We start from the raw sequence: 21,084 nt of genomic DNA on the forward strand, positions 1-21,084 counted from the left end.
TTTTAATCAAATCTAGAAATGTATATACGTTAGCTTAATATTTTAACCACATCTGGGGAATACAATGTATCATTATTAAGTTAGTATTTTAATCAAATCAGGAAAATGTATTTATTAATTTAATATTTTAAGTAAATGTGTACAAAAGTAATATATAATTCCTAATTTACTGTGGTAATGAAAAATGAGACTGTATCATTATTATTTTGAACATAATAGGAATTCATATCCTATATACTTATTAATGTAACATGTTTAACAAATCTGGAAATCATCACAATGTTTACTTATTAATTCAAAGTTTTAATCAAATCTAAAAATTAAAATGATATGTAAATATTAATTTAACATATGATGTGAATATAGAAATCAATACAGCATGCACTTAATATTAATAACTAACTCATCAATATTCATAAGTAAATATTTTCACTGAATGTAGGAATGAATAAAATATCTAATTTTTAATTTATTATTTTAATCAAAAGAGGACTAGATGACCTCCTGAGGTCTCTTCCAACCCTAATCTTCTATGATTCTAGTATATAATTATTCATGTATTATTTAAGTTGAAGGTAGACATGGATAGCATATATAGTTATTAATTTATTTTAATTAAATATAGGAATTGATATCTTTGGTAGTTTTTTGTTTATTTTAATCAAAATTATAATATTATTAGTTTTACATTTTAATCAAATCTAGGAATTAACATAGCACGCAATTATTAATTTTGCATTCCGAGTCTCAACATTAATATAAACTGTAACTCTTAATCTCCCTTTTTAATCTAATCTGGAAAATATAATATGTAAATTGTTTGGGACTCTTTTTTGCTTCTGTGTTTGTGCAGCGCCTAGCACAATGAGGCCCTGGTCTGTGACTGGGGCTCTTACCGGTTACCTCAATAATAAATAAACAATTCAATAATCAATAAATAGTATGATTATCAATTGACTCTCTATATTAATTTCACATATAAGGATTGTTTGTAGAGTTTAATCATATTGCTATTTTAATACAACTGTTTCTATATTCAATCTAGATTTTCCTTCTGCAGAGCTTTTAGGGTTAATCCACAACTGATGTCGTCTTTGGATCTGTCCAAACTCAAAGTCCTCTCGATTCAATTCTTTACCACTCTTTAGTTAGATGGGGGGAAAGGTTTGGCTGCCCTGAAGGTCTCTGGTCATTCACATCTAATGTTTCTAAAAACTTCGGGGCTTCAGCTGCTCACCTGCAGGGGTGAGAAAGAGACTCCCACCCACCCAAAAAAATCTATTTGGGAGCGGGGTTGTTTGTATTGTTGTCTTCTTGTTCCGAAGCATTGGGATGGCCACGGCTGGAATAGGGACACTGGATAGGGTGGAAACCACATTCTCTCTCAAGCGCTCGGTTGGCAGTTCTGTCTCACATGCTCAAGGTCTAACTTGTTGCCTGATCCTTTCAATAGTCAATAACACTTGTTCTGGTTGCCAGTTGATCTGATTAATAAACTGAGAGTCAGAGGGTTCTTGTTCCAGAATCAGGCTACACAGAACTAAAATCAGCTAATTCAATATCTTGTAGGGAACATCGAGGTGTAGGTCAAAGCAAAGACTTAGAGATTTTTATTAAAATCAGTAATAAAGCCAGAAAAGCTCTGAGCCACATAAACAGATAGGAGAAATATAGTATTGGGGGTATCTGTGGTATCATTCTTTGCATATGCTCTTAGATTTGCATACCTCCACCTTTCTTTGCGGACCTGGAGGTAAGAGACAAAGGACCATCCCTGTCCCTGGCATGCAGATGGTCCAGGTTCCTCAATGCCCAAGATTGATGGTAGATAACAATAGAGATGAAGGGTTAATTGATGGAAAAGCGCCCCCCCATCTGCACGGTGGGTTGCCCTATTATAGGGCCTGAGCGCCATTATGAATATTCATGCTCATATTCAGCCTTCTATGCCCAAATCGAACTTCCTCGCCCTCTTAATATCAGGGTGAACTGATCCTATAGATTAGAATATTAATGCCATTTAACTCCTGATCCTATGTGTCACCTCTTCCTCAGACAGATTGACAGTTATCACGTCCATGTTCCTGTGGTTGCTGTTTACCTGCCATTGAATAAGCTATCCCTAGTTCCCCAAAATCTAAGGGTAACTGTCAGGCCATTTATCCATGCCAAATGTCACAGGCCAACTATTCTGGACTATACTTCTGCTAATTTGTGGAAGCTAATGTCTTAAAGGATACAAGCCTGTAGGTTCCTTGTGTTACAGCTGAATATAATGAAGGCAAGCCAGTCCCATGGGCTACAAATTGGTCACCGTATGTGGGGTGAGGCAGGTATTTTTCCCCAGCTCAGATTGGCGGTAACCTTGGGTTTTTCCACCTTCCTTTGTAGGGTGACCAGATAGCAAGTGTGAAAAATCGGGACGGGAGTGAGGGGTAATAGGTGCCTATATAAGAAAGAGCCTCAAGAATCGAGACTGTCCCTATAAAATCAGGACATCTGGTCACCCTATTCATTTGCTGCATGTGGGTGCAGGTCAGTTGCCAGAACGAGCTGGGTGTATCTCCTTTAATCATTTCCCTGCCATTGTGGGGGCCTTAGAGACTGGTGCACGTCAGTCCCTGCCATTCTCCATCAGTGACACCTCACAGTTTAGCCTCCTGAGGTTTGTAATACCTTGGTCTAGGCAGTGTTGGTGGCCTGAGATCTACAGACGTTGAGAATAGGTGATTTGCTGGTCCATTTTGGCTTTAAACTCTAACCCAGGTGTCCAGATGCCCAACCCCACCGGTCTAACCCACTAGATCCCAGTCCCCTACCAGAGCTATGGATACAACCCAGGAGCTCTGACTACCTACTTCCCACATTGCTCTAACCCACCAGACCAGGGGTTCTCAAATGGGTGTTGGGACCCCTCAGGGGTCATAAGTTTATTACATGGGGAGCTGTGAGCTATCAGCCTCCACTCCAAACCCCACTTTGCCTCCTGCATTTATAATAGTATTAAACATATTTAAAAGTCTTTTTAATTTGTAAGGGGGGTCGCATTCAGAGACTTGCTATGTGAAAGGGGTCACCAGTACAAAAGTTTGAGAACAACTGCACTAGACCCAAGTGCCCTCTGAGAGCTGGAAAAAGAATCCATGAGTCCTGGCTCCCAGTCCAGCTCTCTGACCACTAGAGCTCACACTCACTGCCAGGGCCGGCTCTACCGCCCCAAGCAAAAAAAAGCCCGAACTGCTGAAACAAAAAAACAAAACAAAAACCCTCGGACTGTGCCGCCCCAAGAATGGATGGAATGCTGCCCCTTAGCATGTGCCACCCCAGGCATGTGCTTCCTCCGCTGGTGCCTGGACCCGGCCTTGCCCACTGCCTGTGCTGTGTCAACTCTGGGCATTAACAGAGGCTGTCCATCTCTGAGGGTTCTCTGCCCAGTATCTTTCATGGGCGTTACAGCCACTTAATAAATCAGAGACCAGACTGCAAATCCCTTGGCGGAATTAGCTTGTTTTGATGTCTGAACGCTTCTCGCTCTGGGTATTGATGACCTGGGCCACTGGTGTAGCCAATTAAAGAGCTGAGCTGAAGTTACCACTGGCTCCTGCTTGAAAAGTTGGAGCCAGGCAATTAAAAAGAAAAATTATCTCATCTCCTGAGAGAGCTGAGGACAGATGCCAGGGGTGGGGGCTGTGGGTCAGGACTGGGGGACCACAAGCAGAGAAGGGAGCTGAGTCTCCAGGATCCATTCAGCTCTTGGTCTCTGGCGATGAGCAGAGCTATTCAGTCTCAGGTTCATGTGGACCCCTGCTCAGCTAGGAACCAACCCATTCATTACACATGGGACCTACTGCACAGAGTAGGAGGTGTCACTACTGCCCTGGGGTGACAGAACAGGGAAGAGGTGCAGGTGAAGGGGACTTTGATGGGTTTGATAGAGGGCTCCTAATTCCAGTGGGATTTCTTCCCACATGGGTCAGCCCATTGGGGTGATTTATCGGGGTCCCAGGGAAGAATCTGGGTCTAGCTGAGTGGAAGGGGAGGTGGGACCACCCTAAGCAGAAAGAGCATGGGACAAGGGAGATCGTCCCATTCTAAGGTCCCCTGTCTATGCCTCACATCCCAGCCACACTAGTCCCTCTCTTTAGGGGGAACAGCTCCGTTCTGAGCTCCCCGTATATGCCCTCCCACCCCAGGTGCCCAAGTCCCTCTCCATGGGGGGAGGGAGGGGTCACCATGTTCTGAGCTCCCTGGTCTATACCCCCCAGCTCGGCTATACAAGCCACACCCTTCCCCCCACTCCATCCATCACCCCCCAGCCACAACCCTCACCCCCAATCTGCCCAACCTCTCCAACCAGACCCCTCTCTCCACCCAGTCCAGTCCCCCTCACCTCCACTCCCGCCAGCCTGTCACCAGAACTTCATCCAGCCCTCCAGCCTGGCCTGTTACCCCCATTCCATTCAGGCCCTGCCCCCGCCAGGCCCCTGCCCACCACTCCAGCCAGCCCCCAGGAGATTACCCTGTTTATTTTGACAGAAACTGGAAAAACCTGATTTTAAATGGTGAATTTTTCCAGTTTTCCAATTTTCACCCTCGTCCATTGGATCCCGACCAGAGTTGGGGCTGGAGGCTGACCAGAGTGGGGACAGGGCCCAGCCAGGTGAACAGCTTGGCCTAGAGAAGCAGGGAAGTGTGCAACCTTCTACTTAATTAATAATAATGATTAATGAGGTGCCGGCTTAGTATAGGACCCACACAATGGAGATCCGATAAAGAGTTTTGCTCTTCCCTTGGCTTGGCAAAGGAGAAACACATCATCCCCCCTCAGTGTAAAGTCTACACTTGGCCTGTGTTCATAAAGCACCTTCTCCCTTTCACCATGTACACAGCACAGGTGAGATGCAACCAGCTCTGGTGCAGGGTAGCTCAGTAACAGCCACGCAGTGACACTGCACGGAGATGTTTTGCCTGTTGCTGAGATGCAGCCAGCTCTGGGGAAGGCTGGCAGGGGAGCAGCCAGTAAAGCACATTGCAAGGGGATGGCTCGCTCAGTGCTGAGGGGTGGGGTGTGGCCCTGCTGCTGCCTGCTGGAGGAAATGAACCCCGCATTGTGTGTGGAGAGAGTGAGAGAACCCAGCACCTCCTAGCAGACAGAGCACTGCCTTAGTACTGCCAACCCCTGATCAGGATTCGCCATGTGCCCAAGGGGCTGGCACTGGGGGCTTTTAATGTGGCCTCATATTGACACCTACCCAGTCCTGTTTGTGGGGGTGGGGGGCTGTGTATGTGGTGAGGAGGTCTATAAGTGTGCGTATTGTGGGAGGGCTTGCGGGGGCACTCTGTGGAAGGCTGTGAGTGAGGAAGGGCAGTGTGGGGGTGGTGGGTATGTGTGAGGGAATATCTTTGTGGCGTTTTTGTGTTGGGGCTGTGTGGAAGGTGGGGTGGGGGCGACTCTCCCCGGTATTCCCCTGGGTGCTCACAGTTCATCCAGGGATCAAATCCAGGTCTGGCTGCTCTTACACACCCCAGAGACCAAGTGCCAGGAGGGACCCAGGAGCTCAAAGAGCAGATATCAACCCCCTCTTGCCCAGCTCCCTTCACAGCAAAGGTGGAGAGAGGATGCTGAGATCTCACAGCCAGGTGGGTTTTCACACACAGCTTCCTTCTTGCTTCGATTCTTCCCTGGCTGCTGCTGTTCTGCTGCCCACCCCTCCCTGCTCCAACCACTAACCTGGCCATGCACAAGTGCAGGCTGGAAATTAGCAGGAGGTTTCTAACATTCAAAGGGGGAAGGTTTTGCAACAGCCTCCCAGTCGGAGTTGTGGGGCAGGGGGGCACACAACTTCATTAGTTTTAAGAGAGGTAGAGAAATGTATGAGTGCGAGTGTATGATGGGTCTGCTTGTGATGGTGCAAGGCAGAGCTCCGCAGTCCCAGAGTTCACGTCCAGTTAATGTTCTATAGAATCATAGGACTGGAAGGGATCTTGAGGGGTCATCTAGTCCAGTCCCCTGCACTCATGGCAGGACTAAGTATTATCTAGACCATCCCTGACAGGTGTTTATCCAACCTGCTCTTAGAAATCTCCAATGATGGAGATTCCACAACCTCCCTGGGCAATTTATTCTAGTGCTTAACCACCTCGACGGTTAAGAAGTTTTTCCTAATGTACAACCTAAACCTCCCTTGCTGCAATTTAAGCCCATTGCTTCTTGTCCAATCCTCTGAGGTTAAGGAGAACAATTCATCTCCCTCCTCTTTGTAACAACATTTTATGTATACCTCTACCCCAATATAACGCTGTCCTCAGGAGTAAAAAAAATCTTACTGCGTTATAGGTGAAACCACGTTATATCGAACTTGCTTTGATCCGCCGGATTACGCAGCCCTCCCCCCCCCCCCACGGAGTGCTGCTTTACTGCGTTATATCCAAATTCATGTTATATCGGGTCGCATTATATCAGGGTAGAGGTGTACTTGAAAACTGTTATCATGTCCCCTCTCTTCTTCTCTTCTCCAGACTAAACAAACTCATTTTTTTCAATCTTCCCTCATAGCTCATGTTTTCTAGACCTTTAATTGTTTTTCTTGATCTTCTATGGACTTTCTCCAATTTGTCCACATCTTTCCTGAAATGTGGCGCCCAGAACTGGACTCAATACTCCAGTTGAGGCCATATCAGCACGGAGTAGAATTGCTTCTTGTGTCTTGCTTACAACACTCCAGCTAATACATCTCAGAATTATGTTAGCTTTTTTTGCAACACTGTTACATTGTTGACTCATATTTAGCTTGTGGTCCACTATAACCCCCAGATCCCTTTCCGCAGTACTCCTTCCTAGGCAGTCATTTCCTATTTTGTATGTGTACCACTGATTGTTCCTCCCTAAGTGGAGCACTTTGCGTTTGTCCTTATTGAATTTCATCCTATTTAGTTCAGACCATTTCTCCAGTTTGTCCAGATCATTTTGAATTTTAATCCTGTCCTCCAAAGCACTTGCAACCCCTTCCAGCTTCGTATCGTCCACAAACTTTATAAGTGTACTCTCTATGCTATTATCTAAATCATTGATGAAAATATTGAACAGAACCGGATGCAGAACTGATTCCTGCAGGACTCTACTTGATATTCCCATCCAACGTTCCTAACACTCATGCTTCAGGATTTAGCTGGCCATTGGCAGGGCCCAGGAAGGGATTTTAACCTCCGCACCCCATGTATTCTGAGAGGAGTTTTTGGTGACTTTTTTTTTTTAATCTGCTTTATATGAAGCACCAGGCAATGCCCATGGCTGGAGATAGGACATTGGAAGGTGGGCCAGGTCTCTGAGGTGGAGTTTTGGATGAGATATGTATGAGAGAGACTGACTGACTGTGTATGCGTGCTAGTCCCTACTACTGTAACCACTAGACCCCTCTCCCGGATGAATCCAGCCAACAACACCGTCCCAGTGATCAAGTTCATCCTGCTGGGTTTCCCCTCCCTGAGCCAGCTGAGCCGAAATCTCCTGTGTGCCCTTCTCTCCTGCACCTATGTTGGGACGCTGGCAGACAACCTGTGCATTGTGTGGGCTGTGCTGTGGGACCCGCGCCTCCAACGCCTGCCCATGTACATCCTGCTGGGGAACTTCTCCTGGATGGAGATCTGCTATGTCACCAACACAGTGCCACGGATGCTCTCTGACCCGGTGTCCCCATCTCCTTCCAGGCCTGCTTTTTTCAGTTATACATCTTCTTTTCCATGGGGACCACCTAGTGCCTGTTCCTCTCGGTCATGGCCTTGGATAGGTATGTGGCCATCTGCCACCGCCTGAGCTACCCCGTCCTCGTGTCCACACACAGGTGCTGGGTGATGGCCTCCTCCTGCTGGCTCATTGGCTTCCTGTGGTTCATATGCCTGTCACCCTCCTCTCCCAGCTCTCCTCCTGCGGCTCCACCCTGGATCATTTTGTCTGTGACCCGGCCCCATTGCTGGCTGTCTCCTGCACCCCAGCTCCCTGGACTGAACAGGCCTGCTTCGCCCTGACCGCCTTTGTCATCCTTGGCACTGCCGTCTTCACCCTGACCTCCTACGGGCTTATCATCAGGGCTGTGCTGTGGCTGCCCACAGGGGCTGGGCGGCACAAGGCTTTCTCCACCTGCTCCTCGCACCTGACCATTGTGGGCCTGTTCTGGGGCTCCGACCTTGTCAACTACATCGGCCCGGCGGCCTCAGGGGGCAGTGGGAAAATGGCAGCCCTCTTCTATGTGGTGGGGACCCCCCTGCTCAACCTGCTGATCTACAGCCTGAGGAACAAGGAGATGAAGGAGGCTCTGAGGAGGACCCTGCTGGGGAAGCGGTAGAGGGTTCTGCTCTGTCCCCAGTCTGCAGGGACTGGCCGGTCATGGGGGTGGGCAATGGGATATGTGGCCCTTCTCCTCCAGGGGTGCTGGCTCCAACCCTCCAAACACAGCATTTTGCATGACCTTTAGGGGTCACTTGTAGCATAAAAAAATGCCTGTCTGATGATACAGCCAGAACACAAGGTGAGCAGGGTGTGTGCGTGTGTGTCCTTGCTGGAGGAAATGAGCCCTGCTCAGTGTGTGTTTGCAGGGGGTAGGAGAGCAAACTGTGTGTATGTGCGGGGAGGCTGGCTCGCATCTCTGCCTGTTTTGTGCAGCTTTATGTCAAGGCGGTTACCTGGATCAATGTGTTCTCACACTTAGAGCCAGATGGAAAAGTTCTGCCCACCTTTTCACTGCTGTTCATCCAGAGAAGCCCCAGTGATGTCCAGAGACTGACAGCTGGAACCCAACTCATGGCAATGCTATCTTGTATGTTATGGATTGCACTCCCCTCCCACAGCCAGCAGTCCAAGCCTCCCTAATCTAACCGACTCAACCCCACTAGCCTCTCACAGCCAAGGATAGAACCCAGGAGTCCAAGCCCCCCAATCTAACCCACTCAACCCCACTTGCCTCCCACAGCCAGGGGTAGAACCCAGGCATCCTAGCACCCCGTTCTAACCTAGTAGTTTTCAACTAGGGGTATGTGTACCCCTGGTCTTCTGGGGGTACATCAACTCATCTAAATATTTGCCTAGTTTTACAACAAGCTACATAAACGGTTTGAGTTTGGGTTTTTGTATGGGAGGGGTTGTTTGTGTTGTTGTCTCTTTCTCAAAGCATCAGGGATGGCCAGTGCTGGAGATGGGACATCGGGTCGGGTGGACCAGGGCTCTGAGGTGGCACCCAGCATTCTCTGTCTCGGGTGCTCGGCTGGCTGGTTCTTGCTCACATACTCTGGGTCTAATTGATTGCTCTGTGTGGAGTGGGGAAGGAATTTCCCCCCAGATCAGATTGGCAGTGACCTTGGGGTTTTTGCTCCTTCTTCTGCAGCATGGGATGTAGCTCATTCATCAGGGTTATCTGGGTGTATCTCACTTAACCCTTTCCCTGCTATTGCTGGGGCTCTGGTGCCCATCAGTCCCTGCTATTCTCTGCGTGTGTCACATAACAGTTTAGCTTCCTGAGGGCTCTCCTACTTTGGTCTAATTTCAACCGCTGGGTGCTGTTGGTGGCCTGTGATCTACAGATGGTCAGACAAGGTGATCTGGTGGTCCCTTGTAGCCTTAAACTCTAACCCAGGAGTCCAGACTTCCAGACCCTGCTCTAACCCACTGGATCCCACTTCCCCACTCCTCTCCAAGAACAATGGATAGATCCCAGGAGTGCTGACTACCCATCCCTCCCCGCTGTAAGCCACTGGACCCCACTGCCCTCTGAGAGCTGGTAAAAGAACTCCAGAGTCCTGGCTCCCAGTCCAGCCCTCTCACCACTAGACCCACACCCCCACTGTATCAATTTTAGGCATTAACGGAGGCTGTCCGTCTCTGAGGGGCATCCATCTGTTATCTTTCATGGGAGTTTGAGCCACTTAATAAAGCACACGGACCAGACTGCAAATCCCTTGGCGTAATTAGCTTGTTTTGATGTCTTAACTCTTTTCGTTCTGGGTATTGATGATTTGGGCCTCTGGCCAATTAAAGAGCTGAGCTGAGATTGCCTCTGGTTTCATCCAAGTGCTAGGAGACGGGTGGGGGCTGTGGGTCAGGACAGGGTGGGTCAGGACTGGGAGTCCCAGGCGGAGACGAGAGCTGTGTCTCCAGGGTGCATTCAGCTCTTGGTCTCTGGCAATGAGCAGAGCTATTCAGTCTCAGGTTCACATGGACCCCTGCTCTGCTGGGAATGAGCCCACTCATTACACCTGGGCCCCACTGCATAGAGCAGGTGGGCGTCACTACTGAAAGGGGGCCTAGTTCATCAGGGTCCAACACAAGGCGGATGGGGTGAGAGACCCCTGTCCTGGGACCACTCTCCTCACTCAGGCACGGTAGAACAGACCTAGCGCAGAAATGAACGGTTAGCTACTGTCCTGAGGGGCAGGAAGCCTCCCAGTCCCCCTCTGAGATGGGAGCTCCAGCAGGGATGAACCCAGCACCTGACAGCCCATGAAGAGGAGCGGGGGGAGGAAATCACTTGAAAAGTTCCCTTGTCCCCATTGTCATTCCTGCACGCCCCACCCCTCTAGTTATCAGGCTCCTTCCCACGTCTGGAGACATAAGGGGCTAGATCCACACAGGTAACTTACACCCAGTGGTGCAGCACCTAACATTTAGGTTCCTGCTGCCCATTGCAATCCAGAGCCCCTAGGTAGGTGGCCAGGCTTCATAGATCACGCATGGGGATAGACAGGTACTTACAGCCCGGAGCCACCAAAACTAACCAAAGGGAAATGCCGAGAGGGATGGGGCCGAAGTCTGACCCTTCAAAGGGTTGCAGGCGCCTATCACAACTGGGACCCCTCTGCGGGAGGCAGGAACCTAGGACGAACCTGTGAATTTGCCTAAATCCTTTTACGAACCATCTGTAAGGCTCTGTGCTGATCCCCTTGGCGGCGCTTGCCCCCTGGGGGAAGGAATCAGATCTTTCCCTGGGCCGTGACAGACCAGGCCAGGTATTCACAGAGCCACTAGGACCTTCTGGACTGGAACAAACACATTGGGATGGAAGACCCTAGAGAGACGCGGGGAACCTCAGGGCCTCAAGACGAACCCCTAGCTGCAGAGCCAGCTGAACGTGTTGGTGGCTGTGTCCGGAGGACAAAGACATGGAGGGGGCAGGTGACTGGGTCAATGAGAGCTGGGCTCACCCAGGTAACTCGTGTGCTGGGGACTGAGGGCCAAAGAGAGCAGAATGGAGTGTGGGGGAGCAGGGCATGGACAGGCCCGGCTCTCACCAACAGGAACTGTAACCCAAGCCTGCCTCCCTCCTAATAACCCAAAACCTGGCGGCCTGCAGCCAGAGGACTGATAAAGGGTCCCCTTGGGTTGAAAAGGCTGCCTGGTATTGCTGCAGATCCGGCCTGAGGACACTGCGCCCTGCAGGGATGGAACAAGCCTCTCCCAGGAGTTTGGCCCAGCCAAGGAACCCCAGAAAGAGACAGGGATCACTGGCGCCCCCAGGCCGAGACGCGGAAGCCTGGCCCTCTGGAGCTGGGTGGATCCTTGGGGCCGGCCCACTAAGGGGGAACTTCCAGGATATTTGTCTGCAGGTCTCCCACCGTGCAGGGGCGCTGGGCTGTGCAGCAGAGCTGGCTCTTGGTCTCTGCTGTTCCACTTTGTATGATGCAGTCCTTGGCTCAGGGACTTGAGCCTGACTTTCCCCCTCCTGGCTGGATGCCCTAACCACTGGCCTATAGAGTCAGTCCCACCAGCTCGCGGGTGCTTGGTTATTTGACACCCATAGGAGGCTTCGAAAAGACCCGGATCAGAATGCGCCCCCCGGATCAGAATGCGCCCCCCACCCCAGAATCGCCCAGCAGGCAGGACCCTAGAGTGAGGATCTCAACTGGGGTCTCCCTCACCCTAGGTAAGTGCTCCAACCACAGAGCTCCAGAGAAATGGTTCTCACCCGGTGCTGGGGGGGCCTACGTACTATATCTCCAGGGTCCGCGAAAGACAGACTGAAAACAGACTGACCAGAATCCAGCTATATGTACAGACGATAGATTTCCAACGGGCTCCATGCTGCCACTCGAAATTTCCAAAGGGGTCTGCATCGCCATTCGAAACTTTTTAGGAGCCCACCAATGAAAAAAGGTTGAGAACCGTTGCTCTAGAGTACACAGGAGCATTCCCTCCTCCTCCAGGGCTTAGACTGAGCAAGGGGTCAGGACTGAGGGGACTGGTGCAGGTCCACTGACAGCAATTTAGGGACCCACCAGGTTAGGCAGCAGCTGAGGGGCATTTGGAGGATATAAGGGTATGCCTACACAGCAACTAGATAGCTAGGACCCTCCAACTTCACAGGGTCCTAGAGCCCTGACATCTACACAGCAGTGAAACAGCCCCACAACCTGAGTCCCAGGAGCCTGAGTCGACTGACATGGGCCAGCCACTGGTGTCTACTCACTGTCTAAACTCTCTGTGGATCTTCCCGAGTCACCTCTTCTATCTGAGTAGTTTTCCCTCTGCATTATGGGGCTGCCTTAGTCCCAGGGGCTTGACCAGCTGCTCAGAGTCAGAGCTGACCAGGGCTGCATCTCCATTTGCCTTCCTGAGAGAAATAATCGATACATCATGAACATCGAACAGTAGTTAAAGAGACAGACAGAGAGGTGGTTGTGTAGGGGGATGGATGGACTGACAGGACTCACTGACCACGAACCTCATCGATAACAGATTTTATTCATTACAAAAGAAAAAAACAAACCTTTAAACATATAAAATTATAAAACAAAATGAACCTTCCAAAATAAATATACCACCACTCTGTACACACAGAGACCAGGGCCTCGGGCCATACCCGCTCTGTACACACGGAGAGAGCAGGGCCTCGGGCCAGACCCGCTCTGTACACACAGAGAGAGCAGGGCCTCGGGCCAGACCCGCTCTGTACACACAGAGAGAGCAGGGCCCCGGGCCAGACCCACTCTGTACACACGGAGAGAGCAGGGCCTCGGGCCAGACCCGCTCTGTAGACACAGAGATCAGGGCCTCGGGGCAGACCTGCTCTGTACACACAGAGAGCAGGGCCCCAAGCCAGACCCACTGTGAAAGAGCCCTAAAAAAGTCCAACCCCCAAACCCACAGGGACTAGGCACCTACAACACCCCTTAATCACCTTTGAATGTCCCCACGTCATAAGCCACACAAACTGAGGGGGGTTGGGGCCAGTGATTCCAGTCCATGGGAAGGAGACAGGAAGGGGGAGTGTGGAAAAGGAGAGGAGAAAGGGCAGGGCACAGATGCAGAGGGAGGAGGCATTGGTGGGCTTGGTAGGGGTCTCCTAGTCCCAGTGCAATTACTTCACAGCTGGGATCAGTCCATTGGAGTGGTTTATTGGGGTATCGGGGCAGAGCCTGGGTAGAGCTCGTTGCCATGGGAAAGAGGACCATGTTGAGTGGAGAGAGAATGGGAAAAGAGGGACCTCTGTCCCTCTTTGTAGGGGGCAGGGATCACCCCATTCTCAGTCCCCATCCTTTGCCTCAATACCCAGTTGTAAATCCCCTGCTGGCCCCACAAGCCTCTCCAAGCCATTATAGTCATGGGATCCACCAGGGGGCAGCAGACAGCAGGACAAGTCCAACCCCTCCAGCAGCAGCATCCGAGGGCAAGGAGCTATCTTTGCACATTCCCTCCCCACGGCATCATTCGCTCTGCGCTCGGTATGCCACAGTAGCTGCCGCCTGGGTGCCAGGTCCCTGCATCTTGCCGTTCACCACCAGCAGGAGTGGGGTCTCCACACGGATCCCAGGGAAGGAGAAGCTCTGGGAGTACCGTGGAGACAGAGAAGTCAGTCAGAAGGCGGTTAGCTCTGAATCCTACTAATGACTGTTTGCACATCATGTGTTGAAATTTTCCCACCCATCTATGAGGCAGGGCAAATTCCACTGTTAACGCCTACTGATGGTGATTTTCATTTCATGTGCTTAGGTTTTTAAACCTGCCTAAGGGATCTGGGTGCCCAAATTTAACAGATGTCAGGAGCCCAAAAACCTAGGCAGCTGTAAAAACCTGAAGAGCCAGTGTGTCGTCCTCCCGCCTTCCTGCAGAAGACTGAGATGTGCTCTAGTGAGGGAGGAGGTGCCCAGTCTCCCAGCAACAGTGTCAAAATTAACTCTTTCCCTGCTGGGCAGCTAGTGGGCTTATGCTTCCCTGGACGTCGGGGTGAATATTGGGGTAGAGAATTGCAACCCCCCTCCCCCAATTTAAAGGCACTTCCACCTCTACCCCATAACAAGGGGGCTGGGAAAGACACATTGCCCCCAGCTGCTGTGAGAAAGGCCCCATCACTCTGGCATCTGTGGCCCTATAACTGAGGTCTAACAGCTCACATAGGAAGTGATGCAAGTAGCAGACAGGAAGTGTCAAGTTCATTCATGCCTCCCGCCACCACAGTGGGAGTGGAAAGAAACAACAGGTGGAGGGGGGGCATGAGGAAAGGGTGGGGGTTAACCCTTAAACTGACGAAGGGCTACAGTCCTGTATCAACCTGTCTCTGGCGACGTCCCATATCCCTCCTCCTGCAGGGCCAGGCCTAGGAATCACTCCAGCACTAAGCCTGGGGCAAGGAGGACCGGGCCACACTCACCTTGCCTTGGTGCTGGACGTGGTGATGCCGGAGGTGTGGCTCAGGGATGGCCACTGAGTCGCCGATGAGCACACCCCAGCTCTGGACCATGTTATAGACAGTGACAGCAAAACAGGGGCCCTTGGAGTCAGCCAAGCCGAACGTGCTGCCAGAAAACCAGGCGAGAGTGTGAGTAAGGTGATGGGACAGGAGGTGAAGGGGCGGATGGATGGTACTGAGGATGCATAGATGGATGGATGGAAGGCCACATGGATGGCTATGAGAATGGTTGGATGGGTGTACAGAACTGAGGAAACATGGATGGATGGATGGAGCTCAGGACTGACAGCTGGACAGAAGGATGGACAGAGCTCAGGACTGACAGATGGACAGCAGGCTGGACAGATGGACAGAACTCAGGACAGACAGATGGACAGCAGGATGGATGGAGGACAGAGCTCAGGACAGACAGATGGACAGCAGGATGGATAGGGCTCAGGACTAACAGATGGACAGCAGGATGGACGGATAGACATAGCTCAGGACTGACAGATGGACAGCAGGAGGATAGACAACATCAACAGAAAGCACTAAAGATGGATGGATGGACAGGTGGTACTCACAAGGGCACCTTCTCGTCCGTGGTGAGGCTGAAGACCACCCTGCCGAGCACTACGGCCCCAGTGTTCACACCCGGCTGCAGGGCGCTCAGGAGCCGATGCTCCAGTGCCACCTTCTGGCCTGAGGACCCCTGGTACTGCCCGTCCCCACAGGGGCCCAGCTGGGATGGGCGCAGGCTTCCCAGCATGCTCTGCAGCTTCTTAACCTTCACTTTGCCCTGCAGGGGGAGGAAGGAGGGCAGGGTCACTGACTGAGACATATCTCCCTGTAAGCCAGGCAGGGAGCAGGGGAGATGCTCTACCTTGTTCTCCAGGAGGCTGGTGAGTCGCTCCAGGAAATCCAGAAGCTGCTGCTGGCGCAGCCGGGGTTCGGGCCAGGCTGGGTCAAGGGCTGCTGCACGGGAAAACCCCTCCAGGGCCTCCGTGTAATTCTCCTCATATTTATGCAGCTGACCCAAGAGAAACACAGCATAGCGCTATGGTTACAGCAGTGAGGCTTGGCACCAGGACTCCTGGGTTCTACCGCAGGCCTGAGGGGGTCTAGTGGGTTAGAGTGAGGGGGCTGGGAGCCAGAACTCCTGGTTTCCATTCCTGGCTCAAGGTGTGAGGGAGGTAGGGGGAAGCCCACTGGGTTAGAGCAGTGTGTGCAGGGAATTGGTATTCCTGGGTTCAATTCCTGGCTCTGGGAGGGGAGAGGGGTCTAGTGGTTAGACCAGAAATTACAGGGCTCATTCCATCCAGCAGGGGGCAGCAGACACAGGGACACAGAGCCCCCTAAAACCACACTGAGGCACTGATGCTGGCACTGCCTGCCAGGGGAGAGTGCCCCTCCTGAGCCCCCAACACCTTTCAGTCACACCTTCCACTCCCCTCCCTCCCACCTTCTCACCGTAGCTCTGTTGAGGTGCAGGTCCGGGTTACAGGATGCTGTAGGATCCACCTTTTCCTAGTGTGGAAAGGAAATCAACATCTGAGCGCCCCCATTGAGCCTTCTGCCCTGCTCCCTGCACCACAAGGCTCCCTTGCAACCAGTAGAAGACAGGGCAGTACCTACCGCCTGGCCATAGGCACTTAGGGCCTGCTGGGAGATACTGGGGTTCTGGCCTGTGTTGAAGAACAGCGAGAGGTAGGCATTTCCCAGGATATCTGCGGCAGAGAGACATGGAGGTTAGTAAGGAGAACACATGGACAGAGGACATCAAAGAAGATGAACAGCTGGCTGGTTGGAGGCATATAGCTGAGAATAGAGGATTGATGGATGACTACAGCTGAGGATGGGTGGCAGGATGGCTATAGCTGAGGATGGATGGGTGGAGGGATATAGCTGAGGGGAATGGATGGCTACAGCTGAGGATGGAGGGATGGCGGGACATTGAGGATGGAGGGTTGAATGGATGGAGGGATGGATATAGCTGGGGATGAATATAGCTGAGGATGGAGGGATGGTGGGACATAACTGAGAATGAAGGGTTGAATGTAGGGATATCGCTGGGGTATATTATCCTCCCCCCAAGTCAGGTGAAGGGCAGGAAGTTGCAGAGCATACTGAGAAGCCTGAGCCCCTCCCAGCTGGTACCACGTTGGGTCCCAGTGTCCCTTGAAGCAGGGAGTGGGCAGGAGCGGTGCCTGGGGGAGGGAAAGGGGCTGTCACTCACACCACGAGCGGCCATCCCGCACGTCCATCTGGACAGCCAGCTTGGCCTGCCGGACACTGTCCATGACATTCTGGGCATGCTGCTCTGTGCTCTCCACTCGCAGCTGCCGCAGCACCATGGACAGATTCTGCAGCGAGACCTTGTTCTTCCGCTATGGGGGGAGACAAGGAGCCATGGTCAGCACTCAGCCCGGCTTCCCGCCTCCCCACCCACGACTCCTCTGCCCTCAGATCAGCCAGCTCTGTCTCCCCTTCCCTCCCCTCCCCTGAATCGGCCCCTCAGCCCAGACAGCCCTGTCTCCACTTCCCGGGATCAGCCCCTCAGCCCAGCCCCCCCGCGCCCCTCCCCCCAGATCGGCCCCTTGGCCCCAGCTACCCAGCCCCTCAACTCACATGCCCCAGGGCCCCAGAGAAGCAGGTGTGGGCTGCTGTGATGTCGCCCTTTTTCCAGTAGGTCTCGCCCAGCTGGTTCCAGGCCTCCACCAGCTCCGGGTCCAGCTTCACAGCCTTGGCCAGCAGCTCCTCAGCCTTGGGGTTGTAGTCGGGTATAACATTCAGAGCCTTCCCCTTCAGCATCAGCGCCCGAGCCCGGCCCTGGGAACAGCCTGGAGAGACAGAGCCGCAAAGGGAGGGCATAGCCTGTGGCACAAATCTCCTCCAGTCCCAGGGCAGCGGGCTGGCTGGCTGGCTCAGGAGGTGAGAAATGGGACACTGGTCCCTTTCCCCTCTAGGGTTGCCAGCTCCAATCCAGCCCTAGGGTGGGAGACTGGTTGGCTCAGGGGGGTGAGGAATGGGGCATGGGGCCTTACCCCTCTAGGGTGTGCCAGCTCCAATCCAGCCCCAGGGTTTGGGACTGGCTGGCTCGGGGGGGTGAGGAATGGGGCATGGGGCCTTACCCCTCTAGGGTGTGCCAGCTCCAATCCAGCCCCAGGGTTTGGGACTGGCTAGCTCATGGGGGTGGGAAATGGGATGCCAGGTTTTCCCCTCTAGGGCAGGGGGTGCATTTCCCTCTTATACCCGGTTACCATCTATCTCGCCCATCTGCTGTAGCGTTTTCTCCATTTCCTCCAGAATGTCCTGCTGCTTTCGCCCAGCATCCTCCACACCATGGCTTTCAAAGTAATGATCCCGGAAATAGTACAGGCCATCGACCAATTCCTGTGAGGATGAGGGACAGGTGAGTGAAAGGGGCAGGGGTGGGAACGATCACATCGGTAAACTACACCCTAGCAGCAGCAGCAGCAGCTACCTAAGGGGGCATGTAGCCTGGCGGTTAAGGCACTGGACCAACACTCAAGAAACCTGGGTTCAAAGCCCAGCTTTACCAGAGACTATTCCAGTAACCTTGGATAAGTCATTAGGCTAGGAATTTTAAAGGAATGAGGCCCCCAAATGACAGTGAAAGCCAATTGGGCTCCTAACTCCTTTGGTCTCATTTGCAAATCCATGTAACTGAATCTCTCTGTGCCTCGGTTGGGATTTTCAAAGCTGGCTAAGGAATTTGGAAATCAGTTCCCATTATTATATGTATTACCATAGTGACTAGGAGCCCCAGTCATGGCCCAGGGCCCCTCTGCGCTAGATGTTGTACAAACACAGAACAAAACAACATCCCAGCTCCAGAGAGCTAATTAATGGGAACTGGGCTTCCCAATCCAATACGCAGTTCAGATCTCATCAATTTTAGATGACAAGTTCTTCAGGGAGGCACTGTCTCACTGTGGGTCTGTGCAGCATCCGGCACAAGGGGCCCTCACTTCAGTCAGGGTCTGGGAAGCACTTGGCACAACAGGACCTTATTAGGGGTCTGTGTGGTACCCAGCGAGCCATGATCACACTTCGGTGTCATTCTAGGTGCCCAGAGGATCAATCTGTAGATATGAGCCCTACCACCTGACGTACAGGCCTCTCATGGCTTTCACCACTGTTATTATTAATAATATGTCTTATGCTAGCGCTTGTCCAACGTCAGAGCACACATCGTGCCTGGCGCTGCACAGACCTCGACTGAGATCAGGGCCCCATTGTGCCGGGTGCGGCACAGACCCCGACCGAGATCAGGGCCCCCATTGTGCCCGACACTGCAGAGATCCCGACCAAAATCAGGGCCCCATTGTGCCAGGCACTGCACAGACCACGAAAGAGACCCCCTATTGTGCTGGGCACTGCACAGACACAGTGGGAGACAGATCCTGCTCTGAAAAGCTCCCCTGTCTAAACAGGCAAAGGAATGACCATTATCCCCATTTTATAGACAGGGAAAGGGAGGCACAGAGGGAGAAGTGACTTCCCCAAGCAAAATGGTGAAAGTGGAAATGGGACCCAAGTCTAGTGCCCCAGACAGCCTCTTATTGCCCAAAATCTCAGTGACCCCAACACAGTCAGACCCCTCCCTCTGCTAATGATTTTAATGACAAACCCAGTAGACAGTTAATAAAGGCAGTGTACAAATGTTACATCCCAGGGCATTTTACAGGCTGTTTCCCATTACAGGCCTGTTATTTGCACCCATCTTGGACTGGGGGCTTTAAATAGCAAAATGAAAATGGCTAAACCCACCCAGATGCTCAGAGAGAGGGTGCAGGGAAAAACATATGGCAAAAGGGAGAGGTTAATTCAGACACAGGGATTGCAAAGGCAGAGGGCAGTGTAAGGGAGATATAGGGCAAGGCTGTGTGTGTGTGTATGTGTGTGCATGTAACACAAGGGTTTGTGTGTGTGTGTGAATCTCGCTGTGCGTTTGTGCACGGATCAGTGTGTGTATTGGTGTGGATGCAGAGTGATCAGTGCAGGTGTGTGTCATTGTGTGGGTGCATCGTGTGCGTGCAGGGATCAGTGTGCACTGGTGTGTGTGCAGGGATGAGAGAGGGTGTGTGTGTGTGCATCGCTGTGTGCAGGCATTGATGTGTCTGTGCTTTTCTCGTGTGTGTGTGTGTATGGATTGGTGTGCGTATGTGCGCACTGCTTTGTGTGCGTCGGTATGTGTGTGCATTTCTGTGTGCGCGTGTATCGGGGGATGGGGATCGGTGTGTGTATGTGTATCGATGTGTCTGTGCATTACTGTGTGTGTGTGTATCGGGGGGGTGGGGATCGGTGTGTGTATGTGTATCGGTGTGTCTGTGCATTGCTCTGTGTGTGTGTATCGGGGGTGGGTGGGGATCGGTGTGTTATGTGTATCGGTGTGTCTGTGCATTGCTCTGTGTGTGTGTGTATCGGTGTGTCTGTGCATTGCTCTGTATGTGTGTATCGGGGGTGGGTGGGGATCGGTGTGTTATGTGGATCGGTGTGTCTGTGCATTGCTGTGTGTGTGTGTGTGTGTGTGTGTGTGTGTATCGGGGGTGGGTGGGGATCGGTGTGTTATGTGGATCGGTGTGTCTGTGCATTGCTGTGTGTGTGTGTGTGTGTATCGGGGGGGGTGGGGATCGGTGTGTTGTGTGGATCGGTGTGTCTGTGCATTGCTCTGTGTGTGTGTATCGGGGGTGGGTGGGGATCGGTGTGTTATGTGTATCGGTGTGTCTGTGCATTGCTCTGTGTGTGTGTGTATCGGTGTGTCTGTGCATTGCTCTGTATGTGTGTATCGGGGGTGGGTGGGGATCGGTGTGTTATGTGGATCGGTGTGTCTGTGCATTGCTGTGTGTGTGTGTATCGGGGGGGGGGTGGGGATCGGTGTGTTATGTGGATCGGTGTGTCTGCGCATTGCTCTGTGTGTGTGTATCGGGGGGATCGGTGTGTGTCTCACAGCCCGCAGGAGCCGGCCGACGCAGAGTTCGCCCCCCTGGCCGCGGCCACTCAGCAGCCCCTCCGGTACCTGCAGAGTTTGCAAGGCCTGGTAATTTCCTTCTCCTTCCTCCTCAGCCATGATCGCCGAGCTCCGCCCCTTCCTCCGCCTCGGCCTAAGCGCGCGCTCCTGGCTGGGCTGCGGACAGAGCAGGGACATCTACGGGGCTGGCGGGGGAATGCTGCACAGCAGCTCGCTCTGCCCCCCCCCCCACGCAGCCCCTCCCTTGCAACACCCCCCCACACACACACACACAGGCTCACAGCCCCTACACTGCCCTCCCTTGCAACACCCCCCCTCCACACCCACACACAAACATGCTCACAGCCCCTACATTGCTCTGCACACACACAGCCCCTACATCAGTGGGTCTCAACCTTTTTTACTGGCAACCCCTTTCACATAGCAAGCCTAGTGTGA

At 52.2% G+C, this 21,084-nt stretch overlaps 1 protein-coding gene and 1 pseudogene across 1 annotated transcript; one reads left to right on the plus strand and one right to left on the minus strand.

Annotated features, from left to right (window-relative positions):
- Positions 1–7,423: 7,423 nt before the first annotated feature.
- On the plus strand, positions 7,424–8,342 carry LOC112114898 (annotated as a pseudogene).
- Positions 8,343–13,371: 5,029 nt separating this feature from the next.
- On the minus strand, positions 13,372–20,773 carry LOC112114897 (tetratricopeptide repeat protein 5). Its single transcript, XM_026652446.1, has 10 exons — positions 20,695–20,773; positions 17,912–18,044; positions 17,280–17,491; positions 16,888–17,038; positions 16,287–16,378; positions 16,122–16,178; positions 15,535–15,681; positions 15,236–15,450; positions 14,634–14,778; positions 13,372–13,809 (listed from the first exon to the last, which is right to left on the minus strand). The coding sequence occupies exons 1-10, from the start codon at positions 20,743–20,745 to the stop codon at positions 13,690–13,692; spliced, it is 1,323 nt and encodes a 440-aa protein (XP_026508231.1). The 5' UTR covers positions 20,746–20,773; the 3' UTR covers positions 13,372–13,689.
- Between the last annotated feature and the right edge of the window lie 311 nt (positions 20,774–21,084).

This window comes from Terrapene carolina, unplaced genomic scaffold (genome assembly GCF_002925995.2).
Source record: "Terrapene carolina triunguis isolate 2854851 unplaced genomic scaffold, T_m_triunguis-2.0 Scaffold114, whole genome shotgun sequence".
NCBI lineage: Eukaryota > Metazoa > Chordata > Testudines > Emydidae > Terrapene > Terrapene triunguis.